Raw genomic sequence first — 14,932 nt, 5'->3', positions numbered from 1 at the left:
ATAGTATACATAATAAATTTCATTGAGTTGGTGGTTCTAAACTCAAACTTTGAAAATAAAGACTGGGAATCTTCACGGAGTCAGATAAAGACGGAGTGGAGAAATGAAACAGAGACATGAGCCAGGCCAAGCTTAGAGGGCACCAGTCTGCTGTATTTTAGATCTTGGATGAGTGGGGGTGTGGCAGAAGGACAGAGCTAGGATTGGGACTCAAAACCAGGACCCACACCTCCCCATCAAGGTGAGGTTGGTCATTAGGAATCAAGTCCAGCAGCTGAACTGGGTCTCCAGAGAGTCAATGCCAACGTGATTGAGGGAACAGTCATCGTATCAGGATAGTGGCCCAACAGCCAGGAATGTAGGGGACAGAGCAACCAGATGGGAGCAACTCAATTCCGCTTATGTTCAGAGAAAGGAGTTCAGGTCCTGGTGGGTAAAGGCAAGGGGGAAGATTAGGAAATGCAGGCGGAGCTCAAGTCCTAGAGAGCCTAGGAAACTGACATTCTAACAGAAAGGGAAATGTCTGTGGACCCACTCAAAAAAAAAGGAGCCCCACTTTGCACCATGAAACAAGAGACTTGGTGCTCCACCTGCCATACCATCCCTACATACGTGGTAGCCCTCAATCCCCTCTGATAGAGTCCAGGACTCTGCAGAACACCATGTGAAAATCAGAGTTCACTGCTGAAAGTTTCAAAATTCATGGACTCAGGCATATGAGAAAAGAAGAGGAACTCTTTGCCTAAATCTAGAGACTAAATTTGGAGAATGAGATAGAAATGCAGGTCCAAAAGCCAGAGCTAACTATCAGGTTCAGACCAGATTGGCAATTCCAAAGCCCATAGCTGCCCATGATCAAGTTTGGTTTTAGACACTGGATAGGACCAGGCCTGAAATGTCACCTCTTGTGGAGAAAAGGAGGTAGAAAAGAGTCAGGAGGAATGGGGGCTTCAGAGATTACAGACTTAACAACCATGTTGATTGCAATGTATGATTTAAAACTTTCATGAGAAAAACAAAAACAAAAAACTTTAGTGAGGTATTTCTTATATCTCAGGGTTGTTTTTTTTTTAGCCTTAAAACAGAATGTGGAAAAACAGAACTCATGATAAAATGCCCATGGAATAAACAAATAAGTGACTGAGAAATCTGTGATGAAGCACAAACCCTAAAGATGTCAACCATCAAAGTCCTAGATTCCTAGAATGGCTTGTAGTATATATATATATATTATTTTTTTTTTTTTGACAATAGATGATAGCATTTTGGACTTCCCAGGTGGTACAGTGGTAAAGAATCTGCCTGCGAATGCAGGAGACGCAAGATACATGTGTTAGACCTCTGGGTGGGGAAGATCTCTTGGAGGAGGAAATGGCAACCCACTCCAGTATACTTGCCTGGAAAATTCCGTGGACAGAGACCCATGGACAAAGTAGCCTGGCAGGCTACAGTCCATGGAGTCACAAAGAGTCGGACAAGACAGCACACATGCACGCACAGTAGCATGTAATGTACTTTAGCCTACAGAATCCTTGTCCAGGGAAAAAACCTCAGAGGTGTCCTTGTCCACTCCTCTCCTTTTGGAATTGAGAATATCAGGGTGTGACATGATCTTCTATGTGACTCCATAACTTCAGGGAAGAGCAATACAAGTCTTTGGATATTAATCTAGTGCTCATTCCACAAGAAGGAATGAGAAAGAATAAGTATTTAGCTCTTTTCACTGATAGATTTCTAAAAACATATTCACTCATTTGATCACTCATCTACTGCAACTAGACAAGAGCAGTGGAATTTACAAATGACTATCACTGCAGATGGTGACTGCAGCCATGAAATTAAAAGACACTTGCTCCTTGGAAGTTATGACCAACCTAGACAGCATATTAAAAATCAGAGATATTTCTTTGCCAACAAAGGTCTATCTAGTCAAAACTATGGTTTTGCCAGTAGTCATGTATGGTTGTAAGAGTTGGACCGTGAAGAAGGCTGAGTGCCAAAGAATTGATGCTTTTGAACTGTGGTGTTGGAGAAGACTCTTGAGAGTTCCTTGGACTGTAAGGAGATCTAACCTGTTAATCCTAAAGGAAATCAGTCCTGAATATTCATTGGAAGGACTGATGCTGAAGCTGAAACTCCAATACTTTGGGCGCCTTATACGAAGAACTGACTCATTGGAAAAGACCCTAATGTTGGGAAAGATTGAAGGCGGGAGGAGAAGGGGACAGCGGAGGGTGAGATGGTTGAATGGCATCACTGATGTGGTGGACATGAGTTTGAGTAGGCTCTGGGAGTTGGTGATGGACAGGGAAGCCTAGTGTGCTGCAGTCCATGGGGTCGCAAAGAGTCGGACAGGACTGAGCGACTTAACTGAACTGAACTGAGCTGACCCGGGATTTAGAAACCGGCCACTGGGTGGCAATGTATTGTAGTGATAAAAGCTCTAGTCCTGTAATCAGACTAGACCTGGGTTTGAGTCCTAACTGCACACTTTGTAGCTAAGATGTAGCACACACATCTTTGCCAGCTATTTATCTTCTCAAAGCCTCCATTTCTTCATCTTTAAAACAGGGATAATAATAACCGTGTTAAGGATTGTGTATATTGAATGCAAAAATGCAAATGTAATAGCTGGTACTTACTCAAACAATAAAAATTAGCTAGTATTTCTGGTCTTATTATTCCTGACTGTGGTACATGGAACAATAGAACAAAAGAACCAAAAAATGGTGACTTTTTTTTCCTTTGAGAATATTGCTTTTATGCTGGGTTTCATATGTTACAGGCAAAAAAATACTGTATAATTGCTTATTCCTGCAACTTAAATTGTGTAATGACTTTTTAAAAAAATTTATTCATTTTTAATTGGAGGATAATTGTTTTACAATGTTGTGTCGGTTTCTGCCACACAACGTGAATCAGCCATAGGTATACATATGTTCCCTTCCTCTTAAGCCTCCCTCCCGTCTACCACCCCATCCTAGCCCTCGAGGTTGTTACAGAGCAAAATGATGATGTATGAAAGTAAACATGAGCTATAAATGAATCAGTTTGCAAGCTTCTACTTTAGAGCACACTATATCTGGTGGCTCAGATGGTAAAGAATCTGTCTGCAAAGCAGAAGACCTGGGTTCAAGCCCTTGGTTGGGAAAATCCCCTGGAAAAGGGAACAGCTACCCACTCCAGTATTCTTGACTGGAGAATCCCCATAGACAGAGGTGCCTGGCAGACTACAGTCCACGCAGTCACAAACGGTCAGGCGACTGAGTGATTAACACTTTCACTTTCATATACCAGATAGGTGTCAGCCAGATGTTTCAGGGGAATCATAGACAGATAAGATCTGGCCATTGCCTTTGAGGATGCTCTAATTCACTGTCAATAAGGCTTGAGCTTGAATAAATTTAACCAGCAAATGAGAAGATTCAGTTCAACAGATGCTTGTCACACACCTACATTTTTTTCTGTCTAGCTGCTGCAGGACATGCAAAGGTGAAGATGGCACAGTTCCTGCTCTCAGGGAGCTTGTAATCCATATAGAACTGGAGCAAGGAGAGGCTATACGCAAATCATTAGACTGTGAGATCCTCGATGGGCTGGGATGGAATCACACCCACCCCTGAGGTAAGCTGGGTGTCTGGGGCTTAGCAATGCTCAGTGAAGGAGAATGTTGGAATGAATAAGAGTATAGTAAGAAAATTCCTTATAATGAAATAAAAGTCCCAGTGACATAGCTGAGCTTCATCACTAATGGTGTGAATTTCCATAAATTACCTAATCTCTGAGCCTCTATTTTCTCATCCATAAAATGGCGATAATATTGCCTGTCCTCATTATTTCAGGATTGTGATAAACATCAAACGTCACAATGACATTGAAATACATTATGGAGCTATGAAATGGTTAAAGTTATTGTTACAAGAATATTCAAGGTGGGAAAGCTTTTGGTCTAGATTGTTATGCCTTGAAGAGAAGGATTTCTTTAGCTTGAGGTTTACATGAATTCCTGATGATGATGCTCCATTCTATACTTTATCTGAGAAGCCATAAGAAAGGATAAACCCATGGTCCTACCTTCACACGTGGGTGGGGAACCCGTCCAGTGTCCAGATGGAGTACAGTCCAGTCTTTCTGGTCCGGATAAAGAGAATCCCTCATGACATGTGAACCAGCATGTGGACTTATAACTGGAACCTCCTAGAGGTTGGACACAAGTCTTTTCTCCATTCTGAGGGTTTGGCAGAGGTGCGCAGGTAACAGCTAGCATGGGCACAGCCAAGGAGGAGAGAGGAGATTGTTTTAGAACACAGCCACTTAAATCAGTGTGTGTGTGTGTATGTGTGTGTCCTTAACAGACCAGTGCAGTACTAGGTTAGAACGATTGTTTAAATTTCATGGTACTAGTCACCAGTTAGACGTCCTGAATGTGTGAAACGGCAGCTGACAGTGGGTTGGTATCCTGAAACGCTTACCCCCAAAGAACTTTAGAGGTGATGTAAAAGGATGCTGGCACTTTGTTGGGAAAGATGGTGATGGTGATGCAGCTCATGTTAGTTACCCCTGGACAGGAGTGGGAGTGACTGCTCCCTTGACACTTTCTTCAGAGGTAGACCCAATAACCTTGCCAGAAAACAATGACAAGTGATTGGAAATAGGGAAATGGAGTAAAATACTTTCTTCCCTTCCAGCAGTTCCTTCCCCAAACCAAGTGATGAACTCTGGGTCCAAAACCTGCCTCTGTTACTCACTAGCAGTGCATCTCTGGACAATAAGCATACTGAACCTCAGTTGCTTTACCTATGAAATGGGAAAAATAACAATCTTTGCTTTGCAGGGATCCTGAAATTTATTATTATATAAAATAATAAGTTAACAAAATCATAGGCAAAAATTAAATTAAAAATTCATGACACAAAGTAGGCAAATAATGTAGCTGGCCATCTGCAAATGCTCTTTCCACCAGTCTCATCCTACAGTGACCAGCAGCAAATGACTATCTGTCTACTCACAAAAAATGGTCAATAAGATCTCACAGTTCTTTGCCACAGTTTATCCATGTGGAGTTTGTGGTGCTAGAGGATTTGATTTGGTTGGAGATCATGCTCTGTGACTTTTGGCCAGTCCCTTAACCTCTCTGAACCTCCATACATTTATTCACCTTTAAAACATGGATAATAGCATGACATAGTTCTCAGGATTTTTATAAGGGTCAAAAGTGAAAATACCATGTATGCAAATGTTAATGGCTGCCAAGATATCCCTCAGCCAATTAATGAAATAAAACTCAATTAAATACACTGGCTTTTAAAAAAAATGAATACATGGTTTAGGGTGTTTCTTCTTCACTGTTTGGCCTGATTGGGTCGTGTGTGGCTTTAGACCGGAGACAGTGGTAGTGTGGATGAACCAGGGCTGTCTTTCAGCCACAGCTTTGAACTGCTTGAGGCTTTGTGAGCATTTTCTGTACCTGTCTTTTCCCTTCCTCCCTTCTCCTCTCCAGCTACATCCCCCATCTCATCCACTTGTCCAAAGACCTAGTATCTTCCACCACTTGAAAAGTCTTGCTGTATTCAGTGTGGGGCTGGGGAGAGGGGAGAGGAGACAAGTCAAGAAGCCTATGAACTGTAAGGACAAATGGGGGGCGGGTAGTGTTGGTGCCATAAGTCTATTTGCAGCTCTTTTGTGACTTTGCCTTCTGATAGCTGGGGTGGGGAGGTGGGTGCGGCATTGGAAAAGGAAACTGATAGCACAGTTTTGGGCACATTACAACAGCTAGTAGGTTGCAAGCCTCATGGTACCTTCCTGCCCAAGACCACATTTGGGTATTTCACATGTTGCTCGCTCATCAGCAAGAGGAGAAAGTTCAGTCAGAGTAAACAGAGAACTAAAAGCGGAAGGGAACTAGAAGGTCACAGGAAGCCGTGGTGAGTGTCAGGCTCCCTCCTGTGAAACACCCACAGGCAGGCCAGTATGGGGCAATGAACTGTAATCTGTGCCCTGCACAGCCCAAGGCTGTCCGGAAAGGTGCTCTGTGCTCGAACGCCCTCAGGGACTCCCAAGTTCTTCCGCATCCAGGCTTCAGCGTAGCCAGGGTGAGAGCTGAGGGGCCAAGGTCACAAGCCTCAGCCTGGTCTCTGCAGACCCAGCTCAGAAGGTGGGCTCAGCCCTAGCCCCCAGGGCTTGCTAGGCTCTCTTGTGTCTGGGGATAAAGACCATGCAGTTCTGTTGAGTTGCTCAGCCCCTTTGTTCATTCGTTTGTTCGCCCTGTGTTGACCTAACTTAATAGTAGTGGGTGTGTGTGTGTGTGCTTATGTGTGACCTGAATAGCAAGTGGTTTCCTTTTTATTAAAAACATGTATCTGTCTGCTTTCACTCATGTTGGAAGTGGGCACAAAGTGAAAAGCAAAGGCAAACAATGCAGAAGTGTCTAGTATTTTATCTATCTAATTTTATTATTAAACTTATATATGCCTCATAAAAATACTAATTGTGTGGAGGGGCAAGTGGGGAAACATTGGAGAAATTTATACAATAATGGAGAAACCTAACCAATGTGTATTTTAGGGTGGGGTATTTTGGGGACAGTATGTAAGAGGATTTTTTTGTTTATTTATTTTTCTAGAGCTTTTATAAATCTTTTAAAGGTAGGGTTTGCCATAAATATAAGTAAATAATTGGGTAGAAAAAGGAATGAGGAGTCTAAAAAGTATACATCTATCTTTCAATTTCCAAACCCAGATGATCAGAACCAGTTCTATTTCCTTCAATAACTGGCTTTATTTTATATCAAGTGAAATGCAGATATACATCAATATAGTGAATAGGTACTTTTTTTTCTTCTGAGAATCCTGTGACTTTGCATGTATAGATTAGTTTCTTTCTGTTTTCATCACTCTTCACTTTACTCTAAGTGGGTTTCTCCAGTCTTATTTGCAGCCAGGCACCTGTAAATGCTGCCCCTTCCATTCTCCTATTAAATCCATGTGTTACCTGCCCTTCCACCACTATACTCTGTGTTTCCTAGGACTAAAGTGCCAGATTCGTCTTGGAACAACATCCTGGGACTATCTGTCCCCCTGGCCTTGTTTCCAGAGACTATCTTTAGCCAAGTGAGAACAGTGAACCTAGTCCATGATAGGGGCCTTCAGGTCCTGGTAAAGGCCCCAGGGCAGAGCTGGCAGCAGCCCACTCCCCTGTCCTCCTGTTGGACATCCCGTCGCTTGTGGTATCTGTCAGCCCCTCAAGGCCTCTGCACTTGGGATCCCCATGTGACCCGATAATAAGGGCTTCCCGATGATAGTGTTTATTCATTTTCCAGTCCATTTCAAGTTTCTGTCTCCTAGACAGTTGCCACCTTTTAAATACAGCTTTTTAAAATAAGCCTACAATTTGTTTCCAAGACACAGGAAAGAGTTCATCCTACCTTGGCATTCTGGAAAAGGAGCATCCCAGTTCCCCGTATCCAGGCACTGCAGCACACTTGCTCCCACTAGGAATGAACCTTCATCACAGGTGAAGCTACAGGTCGATTGGTACCTAAAGTCACCAAAGGGATGCGAGCAGTTCACCCGGGCCTTGTTTGAGGTCGGAAGATCCTGGCACTGCAACGCTAAGGAGGGAGGAAGTAGGGAGTGAGGAAGGAATACACAAGTACTCATTGATTCCCACCCCTTAACTCTTTCTAGTGCCAACAAGAAGGATCTCTGAATTGAGCATGTTTAACCAGGAGGATGAGAAAAGTGTCATATAAACACAATGTCAGTTGAATGAGTTTATGAGGAAATGCTGAGTCATTGTTAAGCATTTGATAATATGCATCCATAGTTTTAAAAATGTTGCAATTTTGGACCCAAGAATCAATGCTAAGTATGTAACAAGATGCATATCAAAAATCAATTTGGAGAAATTTTATCATATCATTTGTGAGAGCAAAATACTGAAAACAAACATAAATACCACCAAATTTTTATCATTTATCATAAGTGAAAGTCACTCAGTCATGCCCAACTCTTTGAGACCCCATGGACTATACAGTCCGTGAAATTCTCCAGGTCAGAATACTGGAGTAGGTAGCCTTTCCCTTCTCCAGGGGATCTTCCCAACCCAGGGATCAAACCCAGGTCTCCCGCATTGCAGGTGGATTCTTTACCAGCTGAGCCACCAGGGAAGCCCTTCTTTATCATATGTGAGAGCAAAATATTGAAAACAAACATAAATGCCACTTATTAGAGGCTGAAAATTAACTATGGTGGAGCCACAAAAGAAATATGATCTACTGCACCTTGAAAAGATATGAGAGGTACCTCAATGTACAATGTTAGGTGAAAAAGCAGAATAAAAATTATATGTACACCATGATCTCAATCACATTAAGTAGATGGCCTTAAATGGAGAGAACACCTGTATTTTATATATGTCTTTTCTCATCTTTAAAATGGGAGCAATAATTTTAACTACCTCATGGAGTTAGACTAAAATGCTCAATAAATATTTCTATTGTTATTATTACTAATAGTAGTAGTAGCAGCAGCAGTAGTATCAGTAGTAGTGATAGTCTTAAAATCATAATAGCCATGCATCAGATGCTGACCTAGCCTGTCAGAGTGGAGAACCTAGGAAGGCCTGTCAAGGGAGTTATTGAAACCATGTATCTGGATGCTTAAGAGAATAAGCCAGTTTTCTATTATCTGCCTGCAGACAAGAATGGCTCCAGTGATCCCTTAAGAACCCCTCCCTTTGAAGCAGTCACAGTGCTCTCTGCCTTTGTCTCTCAGACAATAGATCTCATTCCCCTCCCTAAGCCTCACCATCAGGGTGTATAGGGATCTAGTCCTCTACTGCCTCACTTTTTTTTTTTCCATTTTTTAACTGTAGTAAAATACACATTGCATAAAACCTGTCTTTTACCAGTGAACCATTTCTAAGTGTACAGTCCAGTGGTATTAAGTATATTCATAGTTTTGTGTACAGTCCAGTGGTATTAAGTATATTCATAGTTTTGTGCAACCATCAACACCATCCCTCTCCAAAACATTCTTCTTCATCTCCAACTGAAACTCTGTATTCATTAAACAGTAACTACCTACACCTACTCCCTCCAGTCCCCAGCAACAGCCATTTTAATACTTTTTGTCTCAGTGATTTTGACTACTTTAAGTACCTCCCATATGTGGAATCATCGAGTACTTGTCTTTTGGTGACTGGCTTACTACCCTCAGCATAATGTCCTTGAGTTCATCCATGTTGTAGCATATGTCAGAAAAGTGAAAGTGTTAGTCGCTCAGTCGTGTCCGACTCTTTTCAACCCCATGGACTGTAGCCCACCAGGCTCCTCTGTCCATGGGATTCTCTAGGCAAGAATACTGGAGTGGGTTGCCATTCCCTTCTCCAGAGGATCCCTACCCAGGGATTGAACCTCAGTCTCCTGCATTGCAGGCAGATTCTTTACCATCTAAACTACCAGGGAAGCCAGACTCTCCTTCCGTTTTAAGGCTGAATAATATTCCAATGTATGGCTATATCACATTTTTCCTTATACGTTCATCTGTGTGGGACACTTGGGTTGCTTCCATGTTTTAACTATTATGAATAATGCTGCTATGAACATGGGTGTATATATCTCTCTTCAAGACCCTACTTTCAAACCACTGCCTCATTTTAAAATCAGGATATACTTTGACCCAGGGGGTTTACATAAATTGCTTGGAATCTCACATCAGATGCTATTAATAGTATTTCACTTCTGGGACATAAATTCTGTGTGGGGGTACCCCTTGTAAAAGAAAGTGATCCTAATGACTTCCCTATTTTGTTCTTCAAGAGCAAAATATTGAGAACAGGAACTATTTAAAGGAGTTGATTTTGTAAAATCAGATTAGAGACATATGATTTACAAAGTAATGTTATTATCATTATTTTACCTACATTTGTGAAGCTCATGCAGTTTTAAGCTTGCATTTATACACTTTAATCCACAACCACTAGTGAGGTGGCTAGGTAAGGCAAATAACAGTACCTTTACTTTGCGAGTGACACTGAGTTTCAGAGAGACCAAGAGCTTGTTGCCAGGACATGACAGAACTGGGCTAAGTCTTGCCATCACTCTTGCACTCTACCGTGCTGTTCTTCATGCATCATTCCTCTGTCCCAACCCCCTCTCCTCATGCTAACTCAGCACATCTGTGTCAATCAATGCACCTCTCACCTTGCATTTCAGGATGCTGTAATGAACATGTCCCTAAGACTGCCTTCACACACTACTTGATCCTGAGTGCCCAGCGCAAAGGGTCTGGCACAGGGTAGATTCTCGGTGAATGTTTGAGCAGTAACTGAATGACAGAAATAAATGTAGATGCTGATGCCTTTAATAAGCCGAGAGGCACAGAAGCAACGTTATGATGTCACAGTATACCTTGACAGACTGGGGCTGGCGCCGTCCACTGTCCCGAATCAGCACATTGAACTGTGTCAGCTCCTCTCAGTGTGAAACCCTCAGCGCAATGAAAGCTGCAGCTGGTGTTGTATTGAAATGCTCTCGAAGACAGGGAGCAATCCATGCTTCCATGGACAGGACTCTCCAGGGGCTCACAGGCAATGGCTAAATGGAAAAAGTGATTGTCAGAAACTGGGCAGTGGAAGGGCTCAGTTCTTTTGCAGAAGAGCCCCTCAAGAGATCATGCATCTTTTTGACTCACATTGTCAGTATATTCAGAACCCCAAATCCTCCTTTTTCCAAATGGGGTATCTTCCTGGAGCACATTCCCCTCCCCCTCTTTACCTGGATTGCTCACCTGCCCTTCAAGTCTCAGCTTACACTACACTTTCCTTAAGAAACCTTCCCTGCCCATCCCAGCTCAGGGTAGAACCCCTTCCAGCATGCACGCACAGTCCCTGTGCTTGAGTTGTTCATGCCCTATTACACCTCTGTCCCTTAGACTGCAGTCTCCTTGTGGCTGCTATCAGTCATCTAGAGTTTTATGCCAGAGCCTGGCAGTATTTGGGACATTGAAGGTGCTCTTTAAATATTCATTGAAAATATTTGTGATAATTGGATCTGTAAGGAGGAGATATAGACAGACTGAAATTTTAAGGAAAAGGCTAGAACAACATAGCTTATTGTTCACACTCTAATACCCAGCCCAATAAAAGGATTCTAAATGAGCCTTGTTTCTGGAACACAGGATGTCATGCTAAACAGACTTCGGTTGCCAAATGAGTGTGCAGCCCAAGGTCAGTTCCTGAGCATAATTAAGCCCCGAGTGACCTCAGTTCTGATAAAGGCTGATTTCCTCGTGCTCTTACTTGACAAAGCATTTCATCTCCAGAATATTCCTGGAGTTTTTCAGAATACAAAGACTGCACACAGTGACCTTAGACTTCTGGGTTTTACAGATTCAGGGTATTTAAGTACCAAAGATCCTCTAGCATTTCTCTCTAACTTTGCAGATTACAAGTGAGGTTTAGAAATTTTAAGTGACATCCCTATGATCTCATATGTAGACAGAAATAGAGCTGGGCTTATAATTCAGGTCTTCTAGGAATTCACTTATCCAGTATTTAATTTCCCACTATGCTGTTCCCCATTTTTGCTTTATAAGATGCAATTGGTGTGAGGCAGTTGCACAGAACGCAGTTTTGTGGTATTAGGTACCTGCCTTGGATTGTATCACAGCCTCTCTTTCAGTGCAGTGTTCCTTTGATCCTTTGTCAAAGACTGTCACCAAGGACTAGGATGAGCAATCTGTCTGTGTGTCCTGAAAGCCACTGTTCTGACTCTGTCTGAAGTATAGCAAGGACACTGACCCACAGCTTCTAGACACCGATGAGGCAGGCAGGGAAAAAAGAGGCAGAAACAAAGGCTCTCTGCGAGGTACTTTATACATACTATTTAACTGTATACTTTTTATATACTTTATCCTTATTAAAGCTCCTTGCAATACATAGTTAATTTCAAAGAAGCTCCTTACAATTCATAGCTCATTTCACAGAGGAGAAAACCATCCCTCCTGGGGGCTGAACAACCCATTTCTGGATTAGAGCCTGGATGGGGAGAGGAGGACTTCTAAATTTTGTTTACAGTCAGCAGTAAAATCAACCTCTTATTCTTCTAGAGCTTGACACTCCTTTCCTATCCCAGGTGAACCCAATCTAGCTGTGTGTGTGTGCGCTCGCACGCATGTGTGTGTGTGTTAGCCGCTCAGTCATGTCGCTTGGCATGACTGAGTTGCTTGATTCTTTGCAACGCCATGGACTGTAGCCTGCCAGGTTCCTCTGTCCATGGAATTCTCTAGGCAAGAATACTGGAGTGGGTAGCTTCTCCTTTCTCCAGGGGATCTTCCCAACCCAGGGATCAAACCTGGGTCTGCTGCACTGCAGGTGGTTTCTTTACTATCTGAGCCACCAGGGAAGCCCCCAGTCTAGCTGAGTGGTAGGTAAAAGGAGAGTCAAGTTGTGATTCAGGCTGGTTTCATCTGTGCTCCCAGCAAGAACCAGGTGCAGTGGACATTATACATCCCCAACCTCCTGGAACTCACCTTTACACACTGGAGTTGGGGCTGTCCACACCCCCGAGGCTGTGCACTGCACTACCTCTGGCCCAACTAATGCGAATCCCTCTTCGCAGCTGAAGCTGCAGCTGGACTGGTGCTGGAATGCTTTTGTGGAATGGGAACAGCTCATGCTTCCTTGCTCTGGAGACTTCAGAGCCGGGCACTGGACAGCTAAAAACAACCACAGAGCAATGGCATGAGGCCTGGTGTCATGCCCAGCACCTTGGAAACCTTAGGATGCTGCAACAGCTGTGTGTGTGTGTGTGTGTGTGTGTGTGTGTGTGTGTGTGTGTGTGTGTGTGTATGCACTCAATCATGTCCAACTCTTTGTGACCCCATGGATGCCCCTCTGTCCAAGGAATTTTCCAGGCAAGAATATTGGAGCAGGATGCCATTTCCTACGCCAGAGGATCTTCCCAACCCAGGGGTCGAACCCGTGTCTTTTTCATCTTCTGCATTGGCAGGCGGGTTCTTTAACCACAGCACCACCTGGGAAGCCAGCAATAGCTGTCTACATCTTCCCAAAGTGTTAGGCAAGGTGATGAACTTGGTTGGTAAAGTGGTACTTTCAGTAGCTGTTGGGAAAGACCCAAACATCTTTGCTTTGTTTACTTTTTAAAGAAGCAAGGTGGAATTCTCAAATAATACCCAACCCCTGAATCATTATTGTACTCTGTTCACTTTGCAATGAACAAAGGGAGAGGGACCTTTTATAATGCTTTTGCGTGAGAATCAAGAATTAAACTCCCTCACTCCACAGATGAAAATTAAAACTACTGTTACTCTGGTTGATGGGCAATCATAATAAGCAGAATGTCCCATTTAGTGTAGATCTTCTTGTTTTTCAAATGGAGAAAGCCTCTTGTCCCCTCTGAAATTCTAGTTGTCAATGAGGATGGAAAAGAATTGGGTGTACATACCTATGCACTGTGGGGGTGAATTCGTCCAGATTCCAGAAGCCAAACACTCCAGCTCCCTGGGTCCGTTCAGTATGTACCCTTCAGCACAGTGGAAGCTGCACTGTGAGTTGAAAGAGAACTTTCCAAGAGGGTGACTGCAGTTCATGTGCACATGTTGAGGAAGGTCAAATTCGCCACACTCTCTGACTGTAAGGACAAAATATTAATTTCTTTCTTTGCACATTTAAAGACAATGTCAGGTTTGCTAAAAGCTGAAACTGTTTGTATAACCCATCTAAACCAATCTCTCTGGGCTTCTAACCCAACCTGTTCATCTTTACTTTGTTCCTTTGTATTGATTTGTTTTGTTTGTTTAGTCGCTCAGTCGTGTTTGACTCTTTTGCAACCCCATGGACTATAGCCTGCCAGGCTTCTCTGTTCATGGAATTTTCCAGGCAAGAATACTGGAGTAGGCTGCCATTTCCTTCTTCAGGGGATCTTCCTGACCCGGGGATTGAACCCGCATCTCCTGCATTGGCAGGTGGATTCTTTACCACTGAGCCACCTGAGAAGCTCTTGTATTGGTTGCATCTTGGGAAATGATCACACTTTCACTGGTGTTTATTTCCAGCAAACAAAATTAGCCTGAAAGAGTTCTCTTTGTTTTACTGCCCTTACATTTTCCCTTTTAAATGTTGAAATTTTAGGAGGAAGTGTTCACTCTAAAAATAAAGTGGTTTAACCCCAAGTGTGTGATTGGCCAGTTTGAATGGGACAGACTGACAGATGGTAGAGAGAGGACCTAGGACTAGCCTGTACCCACTGAAGAGTCTCCAACATGACAATTTACTTCCCGGCATCACCTCTAGCACAAGACCATGGACCACATTGCTATCAACAAAATAGCGGGCTCACCATATTCACACTCCGGTCCATAGAATCCAGGGTAACAGGAGCAGGTGTAGTTCCCAATGGTCTCAATACACTCTCCTTGCTTGCTGCAGGACATGTCTTGGCAGGAGGCTGTGTGGATACAGAAGGGTCAGAATCACAGATATTCCGGGGAGGTACGAAGAAAAGCTGGTTTCTTATTCCAAGTCTTAGCCCCATTTGGGTAACCTTGAGCTAGCCAGACAACAGAAAACCACAGCGTTCCCCGGAGAGCCAGCCTATTCCCTGTGAAGGGTGCCGTAGGAGCCTACTGGAACGTTGCTTGCTTCTATTTTTAAAATTTTTGATTAGAGGATAGTTGCTTTACATTGTTGTGTGGGTTTCTGCCATACAACAGTGTGAATGAGCCATAAGTATGCATATGTCCCCTCCCTCTTGAACCTCCCTCCCATGCCCCACCACCCCACCCCATCCCACTCCTCTAGGTTGTTATAGAGCACTGGGTTGAGCTTCCTGTGTTATACAGCAACTTCCCACTAGCTATCTGTTTTACACATGGTAATGTGTATGTTTCAGTGCTACTCTCCCAATTTG

At 43.2% G+C, this 14,932-nt stretch overlaps 1 protein-coding gene and 1 long non-coding RNA gene across 4 annotated transcripts in view; one reads left to right on the top strand and one right to left on the bottom strand.

Moving 5' to 3' along the window:
• The window catches only part of LOC145506023 (uncharacterized), a 287,451-nt gene that overhangs the window by 132,571 nt on the left and 139,948 nt on the right, over nt 1-14,932 (top strand). Inside the window, exon 3 of the long non-coding RNA XR_014053455.1 lies at nt 3,473-3,624. This is a non-coding gene — a long non-coding RNA (uncharacterized LOC145506023). The remainder of the gene's footprint in view (nt 1-3,472; nt 3,625-14,932) is intronic.
• Nucleotides 1-14,932, bottom strand: part of SELP (selectin P) — a 44,591-nt gene that overhangs the window by 11,863 nt on the left and 17,796 nt on the right. For all 3 annotated transcript variants that reach the window (XM_081489577.1, XM_081489578.1, XM_081489579.1), the window contains exons 4-9: nt 14,363-14,470; nt 13,469-13,654; nt 12,534-12,719; nt 10,412-10,597; nt 7,424-7,609; nt 4,075-4,260 (exon numbers count right to left, since the gene is read on the bottom strand). In XM_081489577.1, the coding sequence (XP_081345703.1) occupies nt 4,075-4,260; nt 7,424-7,609; nt 10,412-10,597; nt 12,534-12,719; nt 13,469-13,654; nt 14,363-14,470 (1,038 nt within the window). The remainder of the gene's footprint in view (nt 1-4,074; nt 4,261-7,423; nt 7,610-10,411; nt 10,598-12,533; nt 12,720-13,468; nt 13,655-14,362; nt 14,471-14,932) is intronic.

This window comes from Giraffa tippelskirchi, chromosome 5, assembly GCF_054371585.1.
Source record: "Giraffa tippelskirchi isolate mGirTip1 chromosome 5, T2T-mGirTip1v1.2.pri, whole genome shotgun sequence".
In the NCBI taxonomy this organism is placed as follows: domain Eukaryota; kingdom Metazoa; phylum Chordata; class Mammalia; order Artiodactyla; family Giraffidae; genus Giraffa; species Giraffa tippelskirchi.
This window is presented reverse-complemented; position numbering and strand designations above follow the sequence as displayed.